The 21600-nt window shown below is 40.5% G+C and overlaps 1 protein-coding gene across 18 annotated transcripts in view; it reads left to right on the top strand.

The window, feature by feature from the left end:
- lrrfip2 (leucine rich repeat (in FLII) interacting protein 2) overlaps positions 1–21600 on the top strand; it is a 166420-nt gene that overhangs the window by 112050 nt on the left and 32770 nt on the right. For 15 of the 18 annotated variants that reach the window (XM_067981348.1, XM_067981344.1, XM_067981345.1 and 12 more), the window contains 2 exons: positions 1344–1412; positions 3921–4034. The exons of the other annotated variants lie outside the window; for them this stretch is intronic. In XM_067981348.1, the coding sequence (XP_067837449.1) occupies positions 1344–1412; positions 3921–4034 (183 nt within the window). The remainder of the gene's footprint in view (positions 1–1343; positions 1413–3920; positions 4035–21600) is intronic. 18 annotated transcript variants of the gene reach the window in all.

The following is a 21600-nucleotide window of genomic DNA, read 5'->3' as shown; positions in this document are numbered from 1 at the left end:
CTTCATTGTCGCTGGGTCAAAATCCTGGAACTCCCTTCCTAACAGCACTGTGGGAGAACCGTCACCACACGGACTGCAGCGGTTCAAGAAGGCGGCTCACCACCACCTTCTCGAGGGCAATTAGGGATGGGCAATAAATGCTGGCCTCGCCAGCGACGCCCACATCCCGTGAACGAATATAAAAAAAAATATATCTCAAGTTTCTAATACCAACAGATCTTGATGTTCTGATTTAGAATTTATCCACCAATAAGGTAATAGTGCTTATGCAACCCTTTCCAAACTTCAAGGCCCACAAAACCAGCAAATAAGAAATACAAGTATAAAAGGGCCAGATTTGCAGGGCTCCAAGTGTCCCTCGGCCCGCTGATAAAAAGATACCTCCGGTTACGTGTTCCATATAGGTACTTGGCTTCTTCCCAGTGAAGTGATTTTTAAAACATTGGCTGGGCATTTTGTGGCTAATGCACTTTGCTTCACTGAGGAAAGAAGATCTGATTTTTAAATTAATAATTTTGTGATTGAGGTCAGCAAAGAACGTAAAATGTTTTGTTGTGTGTCTCTCTTGCTCACTTTTATTCAGTGTCAAAATGGCAACTTAGCAACATGTATCTGTTGAGGTTTCCCACTGCTTTCTATCTTTGCAAGGTGCAAACTCATTCGTAACATCGGTGACAGCAAGTGTGCACTGTGCCTGGAATCAAGTATTCGAAATATTGTTGACCCACTCATTTCAACTCTGAAGCAGGAGCTTTCTATAACACTTCCCCAGTCCCTTTCCTCCTCTGCAGATGGAGAGCTTATCCACATTTGATAATAGTCTCCAGAGCATCGCCCTGATTCCTCTAATACATTTTTATCTGTAATCGTAGCAGGAATCTTGGTCTGCCTTCTCTGCATTATGCTTAAGTTTATGGATGGTCTAAGTGTTTAGTCCACTGGTAAAGAACCTGCCCTGCATTATGATTCCAAAACATCAGGAACTCCAGCACATTATGGAACCATTTCTACTTGAAGAGTTGTGTAATAGGAGTATATTTGTCACATTTTTGCTTAAACCTATGCATCTCATCAACAAAGTGAAATTACTGCACAACTCAAACTAAATTTTATGTAAATCTGGTTATTTGGAGCCTTGGAGTTTTTTTTAAATGAAGGACTTGCAGTTTATTTGCAACATTGTGCAATTTGTGTCTTAGTGAAAGAACTATAATATTTGCAGATGGAGCTTGTTGAGAAGTGATATGCTTTGCTGAGGCTGGAGCAGTATGATACCGTGTAGTGGGATGACGTTTCTGTCTTCAAGACTTGTTTCATTATTTATTTACTTTAAATGTTCATAGAATTCAGACGATGAAACATTGAGCACCGTGTCCCAAGATAGTTTCAACCGGGGGCGTCGTGACAGCGTGGTGAGCTCTTTCTGCATGTCAGCATGTGTTCTGTTATTTGAGCCTTTGCTAATTATTAGAGACATTTGATTTTTCTAAACAACACAGGTGTTAAAGATTATTGCCACAGACAAAGCAGTGTGGACGATGCCCTTTTAGCTCCTTTAAGATTACAATTCCTTTCATCCCATCAATAGCAATACATATAATACAATGTAAATGAAAGGAAAACACTGCAAATGCCTGAAATCTGAAACAAACAGAAGATGTTGGAAATGCACAGCAAGTCAGCCAATATCTGTAGAGAATGGACAGGTCAAGGTTTTGATTAAAAACCCTTAGTCAGAACCGTGAACTGAAAGATATACGAGCATTTTAGTAGGGTTGGGGGAAAAAGAGAATAGGGAAGAAACAACAGATCCTCCAATCACAGAGAGCAAGTTAATGGATTGAATGGCCTGTCACTTGCTTAACAGAAAAGCAGAACATTTTTAGATGACATAAAAGATTATCTCAGTGAGGCCATGGAAAGACATTAAAAGAATGTGCAAATAGCTGGACGATGAGAGGCCCATGCTAACAAAGACTGGAGTAAATTGGGGTTAGAAAATTGCAGATGTAGGTCTGAAATAAAAACTAAGTGCTGGGAAACAATTTATAGTGTTGGCTGTGATTATTACTACTGATTTAAAGACTAATAGACAACTGCAAATTCTGGTTGTAAGTTTATGTGTCAGTGGATGTTGCTTATACAGTTCATGTTTGGTTAAAAAGAGTTTGTTTCTTTAGGATAAACATTTGTTTATTTGGATGGCTTGCATCTGTTTTAATGACAATTTCAATCCCATGTAAACATCTCTGAAAAATGAAATTTCAAAAAGGATTTGTTTTTGATATAGTATGTTAATATTTGCAATTTTGCTTCAAATCAGCTCTGCCATTTTAGTCATGCTTTCCAATTCAATTTAAAATGCTTTTATGGATTAGTTCACTCATTGAGCAGGCCAGTTAAATGCTTCTCTTTAGGATTACTATTCTAATCACCTGCATTGTAACTGATGAGATGAGGGTCAGGGACGATTGGTGAGGAGGAGAACCCGATTTAAATGCACAGAAGTGCACTACCTGTTGGATTGGTCATGTGGTGACCTTGGTGGCTGCTTTCGATTAGTTTGTCCTCTGTTATTCAGTCATCCAGGCTGAAGGAAGAGTTATGACAGCAAGCGGGAGGAGATCAGAAAAATCCAATGATTGTACAGTATTCCTGGCCCTTTGGTCAGAATCAAGGGAGAAAGCTGCTATTGCTGGTGGGTTAGCAGTTAAGTGTGATGGTGAGTGCACAAAATATATCCATTGAAACTGTGAAAGCACCAAGCCATACAGCTATAAATTTTGCACTTGAGTTATGCCCAGAGGGCATCTTGAACTCTTCAATGCTAAAAAAAGAACTTGCATTTATATAGCGCCTTTCATGACCTCAAAGCTCTTCACAGCCAATAAGTATTTTGAAATTTAGTCACAATTGTCGTGTCGGAAATGTTGCAGCCAATTTGCACACAGCAAGGTCCCACAAACAACTGAGAGAAGTGATCAGATCTCTTTTAGTGGTGTTGGTTGAGTGATAATTGTTGACCAGGATTTTAGGGGGAACTCCTCTGCTCTTCTCCTTATAGTGCCATGGGATCTTTTACATCCACCTGAGAGGGCAGATGGAGCCTCAGTTTAATTTCTAATCCAAAAGACAGTGGCCTAGAAATTGGATCGCGCCGCTCCTGTTTTTCAGGTGAAAAATAGGCATTGAAGGGACCAATATGGTCATATTGCTCATACCATGCCGTGTATACTCTGCGCACCGTATTGGTTAGAATGCCCTGTCATTGTCCAAGGCACCTGCCTGAAACGGGCATTAGGCCTCTGATTTGCATTGACAATAGGCCTAATGCATATTTCAGGCCCCTTGAGCCGAGGCCGGTTTTCTCTGATGCGTAGCAACCAAGCCACCGGCCTTTAAAGGTATTGTTGGAGGCTGCTGACATAAAGGTAAGTATGACTCTGAAGCATCTTGGGATGTATTTCTACTTTAAAGGCGATATATATATATATATATATATATATATAGAGATTATTTTTTATTATAGTGTCATGGTACCAATACAATAAATATGCCTGGTGTCAACGTAACAAAAGGAAAGGTCAGCTGAATGGGGAGAGACGTATTGCTAGGAAAATAGCTGCACGCTCGTGCTTATTTAACAAAAATTTGAATTACCTGTAGTCCCATGACAATTAGTGCAAGTATCAGAATACACTCTTGTAATTCAGTGACAATGCTGCCTCTGGTTTAAAGCCTCACCATGAGTTGCTGCCTTTCAGGGTAAATGTACGTCACATTATCTTGGTACCTCCAAACATCGCTTGCAAAACCTTGAATTGCCATGAGTCTGTGAAATATGTCCACCTTCCTTTTTATAGTGTTCTGTATCCTCTGTTTGTTCTTTTTCCCTTTTAACTTTTCCTTTTCCTCTGCAGTCCTCTGATTTTTCTGATCGGAGTGGATCGATAGCTGACTATTTTAGCCGTTCAAACCGCAGGGGAAGCGTGGTTTCGGATTTGGATGATAGTACTGTCCCAGATCTCTTTAGTGTGAGTGAGCACCTCCGCATTGTGTGGTTTGCAGTTCATTTTCTAGACGTGACCAACCCGTGTGCAGTATTTTAATGTTTGTTAGCGATCTCTTGTTACTTATTGGTTTAAAATCCATACATGTATTCACATTGAACTTAACGTACTGTGTTCTCTAAAGTACTTTCTTGTTTTGGAAGAAAGTAAAATGGTGACGAGGCTATGATTCTAAAACTGCGTGCTTGTGCATGTTAATTTATTCTTAAAAACTGTTTAAATTAATGTTTAGTGTTACGTTCTTTTGCTTGATTTTTCATTTATTTAACATAATATAGAAAGACTTTAGGAGAAAGCTGTGTGTGCATGTTTAAGAGTTCTTTAAATACTGAGCATATGGACATTACAGGGTCTTATAATGTGGGGAACTTGTGACCTGTTGGCATACTGACTTTTGATATTCACTTTGCATTCTCCATACTTACGAGTATCGTGTTTGTCAAAGGTTGGAGCCCGGTTTGTAATTTCATTAACTCTCTAAACTAGGCTGTCAAATCGGATTGTCCATCTCAGGTGGGTTAAGATTGATGGCAGGTGTAGCAAGGCTGCATCTTGTGTCCACTGGTCATGATCTGATTTTACTGCAATGGTTGTACCACTGTCTTGAGACTCGTTAGGTGTACATATCAAACTGGTTGCTGCAGGCCTTCTGGTTTTATGTTTGCTGGTTCTCCTGCAGCATTTGTTCTTTTGAATTGTAGTAATGCTATTTGGCATATAATATGATTTTCCCTCCACTTTGAATATTACGTCAGTTTGCTGGCATCAATCTTTCCTCAGTTTCCTTCAGTCCATTCTCCATATACTCCAATTTCACACAGGCATGGAGTCTATATATTAATAATGAATTTACTTGGTTGTTGGTTTTGTGTAACTTGATCTCTCTACTAATTGAGTTCGCTCAGCTGCCATAAGCTTTTATTTTTATGTGTTAGAGGTTAGAATATTGCGAGCAGGTGGTTGTTTTTAAGATTTCTCGTTGGAAGTTACAATGCTGAGACAAAGCTCATAGTTTAGGGCTGCCCTAGTATGACCTACTAGTATGATAATTTTTTTAAAAAAGTTGTTAGGTCAGTTATTGTGCTGCTGCTGAAATATGTTTAATAAAACCTGGAAATGGAACTTTAAGTGTTGGCTTTATTTTGTTAATCTTAAAAACAGGAAATGTTGGAAATACACAGTCCATAGGTATCTGAAAAGAGAAAAGTTAGATTAATGTTTTAGGTAGATGGCCTTGGTTCAAAGGCAGCAGAGCCTCTTTATAAGGCTGGCCAATACAATGGGGAGGGTAGAACACTAGGCAAAGGCCAACTACAAGGTTAACTACTGTTACAAAAAAGCAGCTAATGGATTTAGTAGGGGTGAACCGATTTTTTTTTAAACAGTGGAAAGGGGTGAAAAATGCCAAATGAAATACAAAAGTCATCACTCTTTTGTTGTGAAAAGGCTTTAAAAAGACAAAAGAGGCGTAGAACAGCTCAAGAAAGATGGTAATGTTATGAACAGTAGAATCTGGAAGGACAAATTGAGGGGAGAGTGAGGGAGCAAGCTAAGATCTGAAATAGTCTTAAGTTTGTACTGCACTTGGTTGAAGCAATGTTGGGGTCTAAAAACAGGTGGAATGAGAAGGGGAGAGAAAGTTGAAGAGGTCAATTGCAGGGAATCAGAGCTTTTCACTTCTTTCCAACTTAAAAAAAAATCTGTTTACATGCGATTAAATACATAATCTAGCTGCCCAATAGGTAGTTGAAGGGGGCAGTCTCTCACCACTAAGGTTGTATACCAGCTGCAAGTGCAAAACCATATTTTTAAATTTTATTTTTAAACTTTAAATTAAAAATTAAATGTAGGTCTATTGTCAACAGCTGGCCAGCACATCAACACTATCTTCTGTATAGACCAGGGGCTGGAAGCAAGAGCTTATGTTAACCCATCTGTCCCTGGAAGTTCACAAACTTAGTGATGCAACTAAACAGGTCCAATGGTTATTGACTGCACTAGACAGCATTTGGGCCGTCCATAAGGCTTACAACAATAACAGTAACTTACAGTTCTGTAGTGCTGTTTGACATACAAAAAGGGAAGAATTGGATGCTGAGCAGGAGGATAAAACAGGAGTTTAGAAAGCTTCTGAAAGCAGGGAACCTGGTGGGATATAGGGAGGGAATTCTCAAGAACAGAGGTACAGTGACTGAAAGCCTGTCTGCTGATGGTGAAATGAAGGCAAATAGGTGTGCAGTGTGAATGTGGAAACATATGCCTGGTAGGCACGGGTGAGGCGAGACCGTAGAGGGATCTGAAAGCAAGAACAAGGACCTTAAAGTTGACTCACATGGGGAGCTAGTGGAGCTTGGTGAGAATTTGGTGGAGAGTGCAGACATAGGCTGCTGTATTCTGAGCGACTTGTAAATTGTGGAAGTGGGGAGGCTGGCTAGGAGAGCTTTTAAGAGTGTGAGCCTTCACATGTGGACTAGGACTTCATTAGGGGCGAGGTAGGGGCTATGGTGGGCTATAGAACTAAAATTGTTTTGATAATGGAATGGGTGTTGGGAAGGAAGCTCAGTCCTTTTTTATTCGCTCGTGGGATGTGGGTATTGCTGGCAAGGCCAGGATTTATTGTCCATCCATAATTGCCCTTGAGAAGGTGGTGGTGAGCCACTGCCTTGAACTGCTGCAGTCCATGTGGTGAAGGTTCTCACACAGTGCTGTTAGGAAGGGAGTTCCAGGATTTTGACCCAGCGACGATGAAGGAACGGCGATATATTTCCAAGTCGGGATGGTGTGTGACTTGGAGGGGAACGTGCAGGTGATGTTGTTCCCTTGTGCCTGCTGCCCTTGTCCTACTGGGTGGTAGAGGTCGCGGGTTTGGGAGGTGGTGTCGGAGATGCCTTGGTGAGTTGCTGCAGTGCATCGGGTGGATGGTACACACTGCAGCTACGGTGCGTCGGTGGTGAAGAGAGTGAATGTTTAGGGTGGTGGATGGGATGCCAATCAAGCGAGCTGCTTTGTCCTGGATGGTGTCGAGCTTCTTGAGTGTTGTTGGAGCTGCACTCATCCAGGCAAGTGGGGAGTATTCCATCACACTCCTGACCTGTGCCTTGTAGATGGTGGAAAGGCTTTGGGGAGTCAGGAGGTGAGTCACTCGCCGCAGAATACCCAGCCTCTGACCTGCTCTTGTAGCCACAGTATTTATGTGGCTGGTCCAGTTAAGTTTCTGGTCAATGGTGACCCCCCAGGATGTTGATGGTGGGGGATTCGGTGATGGTAATGCCGTCAAATGTCATGGGGAGGTGGTTAGACTCTCTCTTGTTGGAGATGGTTGTTGCCTGCCACTTTAGCATTCTGTACTTATGTATAATTTACACTGAACCATGTTTTCGATAAACAGTTCAAAACTATACATAAATGTGTGATTTTAGTAACTGAAAATTCCCCTGGCATTTTGGTGATTAGCTAAGATTTGGATATGGTACTATATCACTTATAAGATGGTGAGTTGTAAATAAAGAAAGGTGAAAGACAATTTGCATGACGACAGATCGATTTAAGTATTCATTCTGTGCTGAGAGGAAGGAGAACACTCTGGAGATCTGGCTTGTGAGAAAGACCCTGATATTCACCCAGTTACCTTAGAATATGTCATGCATGTATCATTGTATCTTGCTCACTATGAAATAAACAGTATTTCATTGTTTCACCATTGTGGATCCTTCTGCTAATGATGCTTCCTTTTTGGAATTAGTTTGTTTTTTGTTAAAATCCTGACTTTTGATTCACAATGAGGAAAAGTCAATGATGAATTATAAATTATACGTTCCAGTCTGGACACAATAAGCATGCTTATAGCAGTTTGTGCGGCACTGTTACTACTGCAGTTGCTTCATTCACTATTGTTTAATCTTACCAACATCAACTGTAACTGCCCACATTAAGCAAACTTTGTTCAACTATCCCATAGTTGCAGCTCCTGCATTGTCGGCACTCCTTCTGAGTGTCCCAGTGCTGATTGAAATTGGATGTTTGCTGGTTGTCTCGGAAGCTTGAAGCTGTGGTATGAAGCAGTTTTGCCTGCAGCCAGTAATTACTCTTTTGACACTTAAAGTTGCTAATTGTTTATCCCAAGTTTTGGAAAGTTGAGGAAAGAGGTGGGAATGAAGATAGCTATGGTCTCCAAGGCCTCTGCAGATACAGAACATGGGTTTGTAGTTTATCTATGTGATCATATTGCTACCTAGTTGAGCTTTCCAGTGCCAGTGAGTTCTGCAATCAATAAAAATGTCATCATTGATTTAATATGAATGACAGGTCATCATACCTTTGCTGACTTTTTTCTCCCCTGTGTAACCAGCACAAAAACTATCTGCAGGGAATCTAGTGCCGGCTGTTTCAGGATGTATGCACATCTTCATTTCAACGAGACTGTATAGGTTCATCCAGTACTCACACAACCCAGAAATGGCAAACAAAGATGCCTGTACTTACTAAGCAAGAGTTGAAACATTTGGAATATGAAGTAGGTGGCAGAATACTCAGGGACACTTGAGATGTACATAACCTCCTGTTCATATACAGACTAACCAATGAGTGCAACCAAGACGTAAGTTTCTCTTATCACTCGAGTATGGCCCAAGGTAAATTGTGCAGATAGCAAATTTGTTGTAACAGCTGGTTATGGAGTTCCAGGCAAAGTTGCACAAATAGTAGGTCAAGGAATTGCCCAGTGCAGATTTTCTGTCTGAATCTGAGGGTGCTGGTAGTACCCCCTTTACTAAAACAACAACAACTTGCATTTATATAGTGCCTTTAATGTAGTAAAATGTTCCGCGGTGCTTCGCAGGAGCGTTATCCAACAGAATTTGACACTGATCCACAGAAGATATCAGACAGGTGTCCAAAAGCTTGGTCGAAGAGGCAGATTTTAAGGAGTGTCTTAAAGGAGAAGAGAGGGGTTTAGGGAGGGAATTCCAGATCTTAGGGCCTATGCAGCTGATGGCACGGCCACCAACGGTGGAGCGATGAAAATCGGGGATGCATAAGAGGCCAGAATTGGAGGAGCGCAGAGATTTCGGTGGGTTGTAGAGCTGGAGGAGGTTACGGAGTTCGGAAGGGGCAAGTCCATGGAAGGATTTGAAAACCAGGATGAGAATTTTAAAATCAAGGCGCTGCCGAACTGGGAGCCAATGTAGGTCAGCGAGCACAGGGGTGATGGGTGAACGGAACTTGGTGAGAGTTAGGATACGGGCAGTAGAGTTTTGGATGAGCTCAAGTTTATACAGGGTGGAAGGTGGGAGGCCGGCCAGGAGAGCATTGGAATAGTTGTGTCTAGAGGTAACAGAGGCATGGATGAGGGTTTCAGCAGCAGATGAGCTGAAGCATGGGCGGAGACGGGCGATGTTACGATGGAAGTAGGCGGTCTTGGTGATTGAGAGGATATGAGGTTGGAAACGGGGACTAAAAGCTGTTTTAGCAGGCCCAATCCACTTCGACAGCTGTGAACTGTGCCAGCAGACTCTGAATGCTATTTGCAGTATGAGGTCCTAGAGCCCATTGTGGTCTCCTTTTTCATTCTTGTAGTCATTTCAATTATTAAATCATCTGCTTTGTGCTTCACTGGCTCCTTGCTTTCTCTCTCGATACCACAGTAGTGTTGAAACAGTTCAGTGGTGCAAGGATCAAAGCAATTTGGGAATTTAAATTTAGTGACAGGTGGCCTACTTCAAGAGTATTGGCATAATTTTGTCTTTTAATATCCATGTTGTAAATGTTCCAACATCATGTTTTTTCCTGATTTTTTTTTTTCCCCTTAGTTAACTGGAATTGTGGTGCTTACACCAGCTACCACTGATCATACCCTGCATGGGATGAAAGAGTTCCTCCCGATCAGCCTGGGTATTGTAGCACTAGTAGAAATCTTGAACTAACTTACAGCAAGAAAAGGAGCCCAGATATGAAATGCTTTTAAACAAAGATAAAATAGTCTATTACATTAAAGTGCCTCTTAGTTGGGCAAAATCGTCTTTGAAGTTTGGTAAGGAAAAAAGAATGATTGTTGATGAACAGTGAAAGTGGGAATAATGAGCAAGAAAAGAGAAAGTCATTTGCAAAAACTGAATCTTGCCACAACAGGACCTGAAATTATTTTGGTGCACTGAAGAGAATAAACTGACTCATTTAAACCAAGTCCATCCTAGACTTGAATATTAATCCCATACTCAGGACAATTCATCTTCGATCACTTTCGCACTCTTGAGCAAGCTAATCCCTCACCTCCCAACTCTCTCCATTGCAACCTTTCTTTCTCGAATTTATTGATGTTACTCTAGTTTGCGCTCTTCTCATTTTCCTCCTAGGCTGAAATTTGCCATCTGACATGCTCTTCCTCCTTCCTGCAGCCTCTAACTTGTTCTTTTCCAATACCTCAAAACTGCAACTCCTTATTCATCATCTTGCCTTCCTGTTACAATTTCTGTCTTGGTTTCAGTGTTTCCTGTAAATTGACATGTCTCCTATGATATGGAAGCTATTCCTCTTTGCCCTTGCAGAGTTGCATGCCCACAGCATCAATATATTTAATACTTATTAATCAAATACTGCCTTATTTGCAGTAATCTGCATACTGGATTATCTGTAGTCTTGCGCTACAATACCACACGTTTTGAATTGCTGCTGTATTAAACTCAGACCAGAGTTCGTACAGGCTGAAGTAACAAATGTTTATTTACCATTCAAAGGAAATATGAACCATAAATCAATTTAGCAAATACACAGCCGTATACATGAACCTCAAAATGAAGTCAGTGATGGGTCTCTGGGTTTGCAAACTCTGCCTGTCTTCGATCTCTTGTCCCCATTTGATATCAGTCCAGATTGAAACTGAATCTTGATGCACGTGCATAATATAAACCCCTTGTTTACATTGTTCACTCCTTCTGACCCAGTCTTATAATCAGTGATGAGCTGCATTGTTTTTTTCCAAATCTGCTTTTCAGATCATAACACACCGTCCAAGTAAATAAATATTGAAGTGCAGCTGTATGAGATTCACATGATCCAATCAGCACATACTATGTCTGTGGAGGTGCTAATTTTCCATCAATCACTCAGTCTATCATAGAAATGAATCACTTTGAACTCTGGATTAAAATACCTCTTTTAATTTCAATCCTACATCACAAAAGTGACTCCACTTCAAAAGTACTTCATCGGCTGTGAAGCACTTTGGGACATCTCGAGGTTATGAAAAGTGCTATATAAATGCAAATTCTTTCTTTAGAAGGTGCCAAAAGAAGTATTCTAGAAAAGAAATGAGACAAGCAAGTCCAGACGTAAGCTACAGTGTACCCTTCCTCCTACAGTTTTTATGCTTTTAAACTCAAGTTTGTCATCTAATTATGACTTCCTAATTTATCTGTCTTTTAAACTGTCATGTCCTACATTATTCAAAACACTGATCAATAGAGTTCAAGAGAAATATATTCCTCTTTTTAAAAATAAAACAAGAACAAACTAGCCAATAATGCAACACCATGGAGGAATAAAGAGATAAGGGTGAAATTGAAACTTAAAGAAGAAGGCATGCACTAAGTTCATAGACAATAAAGGAGAGGATAACAAAAGGGAATACGAAGAAGTTCGCAAAGAAGTCAAAAAAAACATTTAGGATAGCAAAGAAGAATTACAACAGGAAGTTAACGAGGAATATAAAAAAAAGTAAACTATTCTACAGCCACATAAATAACAAAAGAAAAATCAGGATAGGGATACGGCCACTAAGGGATGAACAAAATAAACTCTCGGGTAATGACAATGAAATGGCAGAAAAATAGAAGAGTTACTTTGCCTCAGTATTTACCAGGAAGATTAACAAGATGAGTATGACATTAGAAGAAGAGATCAAAAAAGATAAGGACATTAAAGATAGAAAGGGGGAGTTAATTGATAAACTAATCAAACTAAGGGAGGATAAGACCCCTAGTCCGGATGGATTACATCCGCACATATTAGAAGTAGTTCGGGAAGCGATAGCAGAGGCACTATTACATATATATATATATAAAAAATAAAAATTCATTAGAAAAGGGAATACTGCCAGAGGACTGGGGGACAGCTAATATTATTCCTATATTTAAAAAGAGAGATTGAACAAGTTCAGGGAACTATAGACCAGTTAGCTTAACGTCGGTGGTGGGAAAGATAATGGAATCTTTACTCAAAGATGTAATAGAAAAACATCCAGAAACCGAAAATATAATAGAGTAGTCAGCGCGGATTGCAAAAGGGAAAATCATGCTTGACCAACCTTATTGAATTCTTTGAAGAAGTAACAGAGTGTGTAGTCAACGGTAATGCAGTAGATGTAATATATGTGGATTTTCAAAATGCCTTTGATAAGATACCACATAGACTCATGACTAAGGTCAGAGCATAGGGAGTCAGGGGACAGGTAGCAGAATGGACAGCAAGCTGGCTACAAAACAGAAAACAGAGTTAGCGTTAAGGGAACTGCTCAGACTGGCAAAAGTTGGGAAGTGGTGTTCCACAGGGATTGGTGCTGGAACCACAGTTGTTCACAATTCACATTAATGATTTGGAATCGGAAATACAATTTCAAAATTTGCGGATTACACCAAATTGGGAGGTGTAGTTAATACAAAGGAAGAATGCAACAAAATACATAAAGACATTAATAAACTTGCAGAATTGGCATGTAAATGGAAAATGAATTTCAATATAGATAAGTGTGAGGTGGTACATTTTAGTAGGAAGAATAAGGAGGCCCTATACTGCTTTAATAATGAGTCTAAATGGGGTAGAGGAGCAAAGGGATCTCGGAGTACAGATGCACAAATCACTAAAAGTAGCGACACAGGCATAAGGCCATTTTTTTTTAAAAAAGCAAATCAAGCACTGGTATTCATTTCTAGAGGGATAGAATTGAAAAGCAGAAGTTATGTCAAACTTGTACAGAACCCTGGTTAGACCACACTTAGACTAGAACTGCGCACAGTATTCCATCATAAAAAGGATATAGAAGCATTGGAGAAGGTGCAAAAAAGATTTATAGGAATGAAACCAGAATTGAGAGGATGTACTTATCAGGAAAGGCAGAACAGGCTGGGGCTCTTTTCTCTAGAAAAGAGAAGGCTGAGGGGGGACCTGATAGAGGTCTTTAAGATTATGAAAGGGTTTGACAGGGTAGATGTAGAGATGTTTCCACTTGTGGGGGAGTCCAAAACTAGAGGTCATAAATATGAAATAGTCACTAATAAAACCAGTAAGAAATTCAGGAGAAACTTCTTTACCCAAAGAGTGGTAAGAATATGGTTTGCGTTACCACAAGAAGTAGTTGAGGCAAATAGCATAGATGCATTGAAGGGGAAGCTAGATAAGCACATGAGGGAGAAAGGAATAGAAGGATATGTTGATAGGGTTAGAGGAAGAGGGATGGGTGGAAGCTCGTGTGGAGCATAAATACTGGCATAGACAAGTTGGGCCAAATGGCCTGTTTCTTTGCTGTAGACACTATGTAACTCTGTGTATGTACCTTATGGGCGTTGCCCTTTTCTTAAATTTTTTTTTGAATAACCAAAGCAAAGAAAAGCATTTGGTTGAAGAGTACCAAAAGTATGTGAAGGAAATGGGAACAAATAAATGGGAATCAAATTGCGAAGAAAAGTGAACCAGTTTCCTGGAAAATGCAAATTTAGAATGTGAAAGTTAGCTAGTGAGTGTAATGACCCTGCTGGCATTGCAATGGATGGTGCAGAGAGCTGTGATGAGGGTTGCTTGCACTAGTACCTGCAGGGAGTGTACAACATACTGTGCGTGTGTGTAGAGGACTGGTGTCTAAGGGACATTTTTATCTATACAAGTAGTCTATATTTTACGTTCCCTTTGGCAGATTTATAGCTGTAACAACAACCCTGTCATTTTGGAGTAAACTATGTTTTACTTGTTTTCGAATTCAGTGCGTTATCTGAAATTACTTGGGCTCAGTGTTTTCTAAATAATTCTGCAATAAATCATCTTTGTGTTTATGTCTAACTAATCTCCATGCCTCAGTGCCTAAATGGGAGTTATTATGAATTATGTGAAATAATACATTTGTTCAAAACCACCAACTGGCTGTTATATTTGATACAAGATTTTGCTGGATTTCTGCAGCTTTGGTGTAATAAATTAACTGGGGTACAAGTGGACTCCTAGTTGTGCTGGGAATTTTCCTTATGGCTCTTTCGAAGCGAGTGTGGCGGAGCGGGAGAAGCCCCAAGGATATTCCCAGCGCTAGTGTTTGAATTCTAAATATTTAACTTGAACTGACCTACGTGGCAATTATTTCACGAAGATCCATTCACTAGTTCTCTGTTCATTCACTACTTTGTCATTCACTGGCAAAAAGAGGAGGTCCTGTGGGATGGGAGAGTGCTTTTAAATGGGTGAATGAATAGTACAGTAACTATTAAAACTCATTCTTGAGATTGTTATCTGTTCATAACTCCTGTCTCTGATCTTTGCTTGCTCACTTCCATGGCATGTTTTAGTGCATTAAATACAACTTGGACCTGCTGTGGGGTAGGAAAACTGTATGTGAACAGCTTTCTGTTTCTTTTTGACCTGGTATTAAAGTTAAGCATCTGTAGATCAGGGACAGCTAAGGTCAGCTGCTGACTGAAACTATGCAATAGCTCAGCTGTGTGCTTTGACCACATACTCAGAAGAAGATATGCCACCATGCTTTTCAATTTTCCCAAACAACCATTCTTGGTGCTTCTGGGTAAAGTTGTTAACATAAATTATGAATTAAAAAAGAAACTGCAGATGCTGGAAAAAAGAACAGAACTTGCATTTATATAGCACCTTTCATGTCCTCAGGACATCTCAAAATGCTTCACAGCCAATTAAGTACTTTTGAAGTGTTGTAACATAGGCAAACACAACAACCAATTTGCATGCAGCAAGGTCCCAAAGACAGCAATGACACAAAAAACACAGACAAACTGTTTTAAAGATGTTGGTTGAGGGATCAATGTTGGCCAGGAAATTGGGAGGACTTCCCTGCTCTTCTTTCAATAGTGCCCTGGGATTTTCACATCCAGGCAGAAGGGGCCTTGGTCTAATGTCTCCTCTGAAAGACAGCACCTCTGACAGTGCAGCACTCCCTTAGTATTGCACTGAAATGTTAGTCGAGATTATATACTCAAGTCTTTGGAGTGGGCATTGAACTCGTGACCTTCTGACTCCAAGGCAAGTCCTACCGTTGACACCAGAATATTCAGATGCATATTACACCCAGAGAGTGTCAAAGCCTGTCCTTTCTCTTTTAGATGCTGACTGACCTGCTGTGCATTTCATAGTATCATAGTAGGTACCTCACAGGAGGAAGCCATTCGGCCCCTCATGCCTGTGCCGGCTCTTTGGCAGAGCTTTGCAACCCCAGGCCCCTCTGTTCCTGCACCCTCTTTAAAATTGTACCATTTAGTTTATATTGTCTCTCCTTATTCATCCTACCAAAATGTATGATTTCACACTTCTCTACATTAAATTTTATCTGCCATGTGTCTGCCCATTTCACCAGTCTGTCTGTCCTCCTGAAGCCTGTTACCATCCTCCACATTGTTTACTACATTTCTGACTTTCGTGTCATCTGCAAACTGAGATTATACCCTCTATACCCAAGTCCAGGTCATTAATATATATCAAAAGGAGCAGTGGTCCGAATACTGACCCCTGGAGAACACCACTGCACACTTCCCTCCAGTCTGAAAAACAACCGTTCACCACTATTCTCTGCTTTCTGTCCCTTACCCAATTTTGTATCCACGCTTCCACTGTCCTTTTAATCCTATGGGCTTTAATTATGTGATATTTTATCAAATATCTTTTGAAAGTCCATATACACATCATTAACCACACTACCCTCATCAACCATCTTCATTACTTCATCAAAGAACTCAATCAAATTAGTCAAACACGATTTTCCTTTAACAAATCCGGGCTAACATTCATTTATTAGCCCATTCTTTTCCAAGTGCCAATTTATTTTGTCCAGGATTATTGTCTCTAAAAGTTTCCCCACCACCGACATTAGGCTGACTGGTCTGTAATTGCTGGGTTTATCCCTCCACTTTGTTGAACAGGTATGTAACATTTGCAATCCTCCAGTCTTCCAGCACTGTCCCCATATCTAAGGAGGATTGGAATATTGTGGCTAGAGCCTATGCAATTTCCGCCCGTATTTCCCTCAGTAACCTAGGATACATCCATCTGAACCGGATGACTTTTCTACTTTGAGTACTGCCAATCTTTTAAGTACCTCCTCTTTAACTAACTATTTTTATCCTATCCACTATTGCTACTTCCTCCTCTATTGCTACAATGGTAGCATCCTCTTCTCTAGTGAGGGGACTGAGTGAGGTGAGGTGATCCTGAGGGGACTTGAAGGGGTAGATGCTGAGAGGATGTTTCCCCTTGTGGGAGAGACTAAAACTAGGGGTCATAGTTTAAAAATAAGGGGTCTCCCATTTAAGACGGAGATGAGGAGAAATTTTTTCTGAGGGTCATGAGTCTGTGGAACTCCCTTCCCCAGAGAGCGGTGGAGGCAGGGTCATTGAATATTTTTCAGGCTGGGTTAGATTGACTCCCTTGTTAATCAGGAATCTAAGGTTATAGTAGGTAGATGGGAGAGTAGGGCTGAGGTCACAATCAGATCAGCCATGATCTTATCAAATGACAGAGCAGGCTCGAGGGGCCGAATGGCCTACTACTGCTTTTAATTCGTATGTTCGTATGAAGACGGATGCGATTTATTCATTTAGTGTCTCAGCCATGCCCTCCGCCTCCACAAGAAGATCTCTTTTGTCCCTAATCGGTACCATGCTTCGTTTGGCTACCTTTTTACTATTTATATGTTTATAAAAGACTTTTGTGTTCCCTTTTATGTTAGCCGCTAATCTATTCTCAAAAGCTCTCATTGCCCCTCTTATTCTGTTTTTTAGATCTCCTCTGTACTTTCTATATTCAGCTTGGTTCCCTATTGTATTGTGAACCTTACATTTGTCATAAACATCCTTTTTCTTTTTCATTTTAATCTCTATATCTTTAGTCATCCAGGGAGCTCTAGGTTTGGATGCCCTTCCTTTCCCCCTCGTAGGAACGTGTCTATTCTGTACCCGAACCAACTCCTCTTTGAAGGCCTCACATTGTTCATTCAATGTTTTGCCTACCAATTTTTGTTTCCAATCTATGGGCAAAATTCCTTTTTAACTCACTGAAATTTGTCCTCTTCCAGTTAAGCATTTTCACATTTGATTGTTCCATGTCCTTTTCCATAACTATTCCAAACCTGATGATATTATGATCACTGTTCCCCAAATGCTGCCCCACTGAAACATGCTCTACCAACCCCACTTCATTCCCCAGAATTAGATACAGCACTGTTTCCTTCCTGGTTGGGCTGGAAACACACTATTCCGGAAAGTTCTTTTGAACACATTTCAGGAATTCCTCTCCCTCTTTGCCCTTTACACTGTTACTGTCCCGGTCTGTATTGGGATAATTGATTATCACTAGTCCATAGTTCTTGCATCTTTCTGTAATTTGCCCGCAAATGTTCTCCTCTATCCCCTTCCCACTATTTGGTGGCATATAGTATACACCCAGTAGCGTAATAGCTCCTCTATTGTTCCTTAATTCTAACCAAATAGATTCTATCTTTGACCCCTCAACTATATCATCCATTTCTAGTGCTGTAATAGTTTCTTTAATCAATACTGCCACCCCCCACCCCACTTTCTTTCCTTCCCTATCTTTCCTGAATACCTTGTAGTTAGGAATATTAAGTTCCCAATCCTCCCCTTCTTTGATCCAGATCTGTTATTGCCACTATCATAGTCCGATGAGGCGACTTAAGTGTTCATCTCACCAACCTTATTTACCATGCTATGTGCATCTACACACACAGACCCCAACCTCATCTTAGACTGCCTCACATTTGCCCCCTGTCTGATCCGTTCTATTTCTGAACTGTTCTTTACTCTAGTGCTACTTGTCCCTCCCAGTCCTCTGTGCACCTTGTTTCTCCCCTCTAATGTTTCATCCTGGTTCCCATCCCCCTGCCAAATTAGTTTAAACCCTTCCCCACTGCATTAGTTAACCTTCCCGTGAGGACATTGGTCCCAGCTCTGTTGAGGTGCAACTGTCCATCTTGAACAGATCCCTCCTGCCCAGAACTGGTACCTTTGTCCCAGGAATCTGAAGCCCTCCCTCCTGTACCATTGCTGCAGCCATGCATTAACCTGTCTTATCCTACTATTCCTATACTCACTAGTGCGTGGAACTGGGAGTAATCCAGAAATTACTACTTTTGAGGTCCTGCTTTTTAATTTCCTCCCTAGCTCCTGAAACTCTGATTGCAGGACCTCAACCATTTCCCATTTCCTTTTCCTATGTCATTGGTTTCCACATGGACCACGACTTCTGGCTGTTTTCCCCCCCCCATCGCCTTTCAAAATGTTCTGCATCCTCTCCGGGATGTCCTTTACCCTGGCACCAGGGAGGCAACACACCATTTCTGGCATTTTCTGTTTCGTAATAAATTCTACATAGTTTTATGTTGTAGATTGTCAACCATTTGGAATTGGATTAAAATTATAGAAAAATGTACTTCACTTACAACCTTTGTGTTCATGAGAAAAATAAGATTTTTAAAAGTAGGTGGGGATTTGGGGAAGAGATGGAGGATCCTTTGTGTGTTGATTGCATTAATTGGATGCTATTCCTATATTTGACACCATCTTGTGATTAAGAAACATTTTCTATTAAGTCTACACAGTCACAAGCCACTCCTATTACATAGCTAGTATTGTATACTGTACTGTACTGTGGTTTGGGGTGTGATGCATTTTGGAATGATCTCATGTAGGAACGTTTGTTTCCATTGAAAGTTTAAATATGACCTTATTAGGCAAAGATTCTGATGAAATTGCAGTAACTCAATGATAGAGTACTTTGTTGTGAAATGGGATATGCTTTTCATCACTGCTCCTGTGGTGTTGGATTTTTTAAAAATTCAAATTGCATGTGATTTGAATGGTCTACTTAAAAAAAAATCCAGAGCGTATATTTGTTTGAATCATATGTTGAGTCTTTGAAGCTACGATATTCCTATTGCAGGAAACTTTGTTGCATGAAACACCTCTCGGGTGAGAAGAACCTGGTCATACAAAGAGTTAAGAAGTCAAAGCATTGTATAGTAACTTGGCATTCAGCAGTACTCCACCCACCGATTCATACTAGGGGTAGTTTACTTGTTTTAATAAACATACTCTTGTGTCATGGCAACCGATGGATATTAAACTGTTGAAATAAATGCACTTTTCCTTGCAGTGTGATTATTGAGGGCCAAATGTTTTGCGTGCTATAATGAGCTGTGCATTTTAGTTACTTACTCATAAAATAGCAGAGAATGCAGTTGGAAAAAGCGAGCAGCCAAGCTCCAGTAGCTTTTTCCAGAGAGTTCTCAAGAATGAGGGTTGGGTGTGTTTACAAGTCATAAAAATGGTTCCAGCTAAATGTACTTGCACTATTGCATCTTGTATAATTCCACGCTGCTATTGTGCTCAACGAGCCCCAGCTTGCTCAGATTACATTTTTCAGCCAATTCCCCAGAGTTCATGTATTGAAGAACGAACACACATTTCCTTGTTTTACTTTTGAAACAATCTTAATGATTGGATCTCAGGAATTGAGTGTTTTATCCAACTTGCACTGGTTGACTTAATAATGAGGTTAGTTTGGCTGTTAACTTTGAGTCAGATTCCTGTTGTGATCATTCCAGTGTAATGGATGCTTGTATTACTGCTCCCCTCACAAGGTGTTGCCAATGGAGCATTTATAATGGAAACCAGAACTCTGATTGATTTAAAGATTAATTCAACATCCTTTTCAGTATAAAGTATGCAGACAACTAGTTCCAGATTGGCAACAGTGTAAAGGAGACCCACTTAAGGGATAGTCTTGTGCCAGTGCCAGTTAGGTGCCTGGCAGTATGAAATTGCTAGCAAGGCTTGTGGTCTTGAGTCACTATTGCTTGCTCTTCTTGTGTTGCCTAGTGGTATTCTAATTAACTATTCTTTATATGTCCGTACATGGCCAGCTTTAATATCCAGTCATTATACCCGTGGTGAATATCAAGATCCAGTAACCATCTCCAGTATGCTAGTTGGTGAGTCAGATAGGTATAAAATAATTTTTGTGTATCAATGGTGAGAGAATCTTGGGGAGGGGCTAATGGTCATTTCTCTATCGTGGTGTGGAATTCTTTGTCAGAATTAGGGTCTTATAAGATCGTGCTTCATTGGCAGGGTCCTTGCGTCGTCCTTTCCTGGCACGTGGGTCCCGCCCGTTGGCAACAGTCTCAATGTAAACTTGCAGTGTTTTTTTTCTAAACAAGGTCCTCCTGGCAACTTCCCTTAGCAAATCCAGCAAGTACCCCTTGAGGCCAGTGCAGAAACAATTTTAGTATTTTGTTTGAATGGAGAGCAGATGCTATGTTTCAGACTCAGCATTTGAATGCTGAAGGAAGGTCAAAGTAAAGGTAACGAATTTGTAAAATTGATCTCAACCATATTGGAGGAGGTGCCTAATAGTGTGTATACCTTGGAGGGTGAAGTGATCTCTGCTCCTCAAGTGCCTTCTGGTGGTTAAACTGGCGTTTGGCAAGAGGTCAGGGCACTGTCATCTGCCATGTGTTCACATCTAGGAAAGAGTATATTTTAGGATATAGAAGATGGGGAAATGTTCTCCTTTCATTAAGGCTGAGACTCCCTATTTTAGAGATGGTTTCTTCCATTTCCCTAATTTGAGTGTCCTTCTGTCACACACTGCCACACATACAATTAGCAGGTTAGTGTCAGGTGTCTACAAAACCAGCTGCATGGTAATGCTGTGGAATGGCCTGAGATGAATCTTCCACTGACTTTTCTTCTTTTTCCCCCTCCCTTTTAGTGAAATGTCATTATTACCTGAGCAGTTTACAAAAGTAGATTTTTAGATGCAAGGAAGCGTACCTTACCCTGCACGACACCATGCAAATATGTTGGCTGATTAAAAGATCTAGGTACCATTGTACCTTTTTCTAATTAAATGTTTTCTCTATTTTGTTTCTTTTTTTAAAAGAAAGTCTCACTTTATTTTCTGTCTGTAATGCGAGTTTGCAGGTGCAGTAAGAAAGATGTCTCATTGAATTTACTCTGAGCACGGAGATCTATTAGGGCACCAGTGAGTCAGAGATTTCCAACGTATATCGCAAGCCCTAAAGCTCTGGCAAGTAATGGTTACTGCGGCATTTGAATTTCTGCATAAAAGGGACAGAACAGAACCGAAGTGTGAATCAGTAGCTTTGCAGCCTGGGTCTTAGGAGAGCAAGGCAAGCGAGTCACTCTGCCCCATTTATTTTGTCAGGTACAACCAATTTTCCTGTAAGTCATCTACACTTATAAGGACCCGATATTCTATGCATGTGCAGTGCTGA

This window comes from Heptranchias perlo, chromosome 3 (assembly GCF_035084215.1).
Source record: "Heptranchias perlo isolate sHepPer1 chromosome 3, sHepPer1.hap1, whole genome shotgun sequence".
NCBI classification, from domain to species: Eukaryota; Metazoa; Chordata; class Chondrichthyes; order Hexanchiformes; family Hexanchidae; genus Heptranchias; species Heptranchias perlo.
Note: the sequence above shows the minus strand (reverse complement) of the source record. Positions and strands in the feature narration are given on the sequence as shown.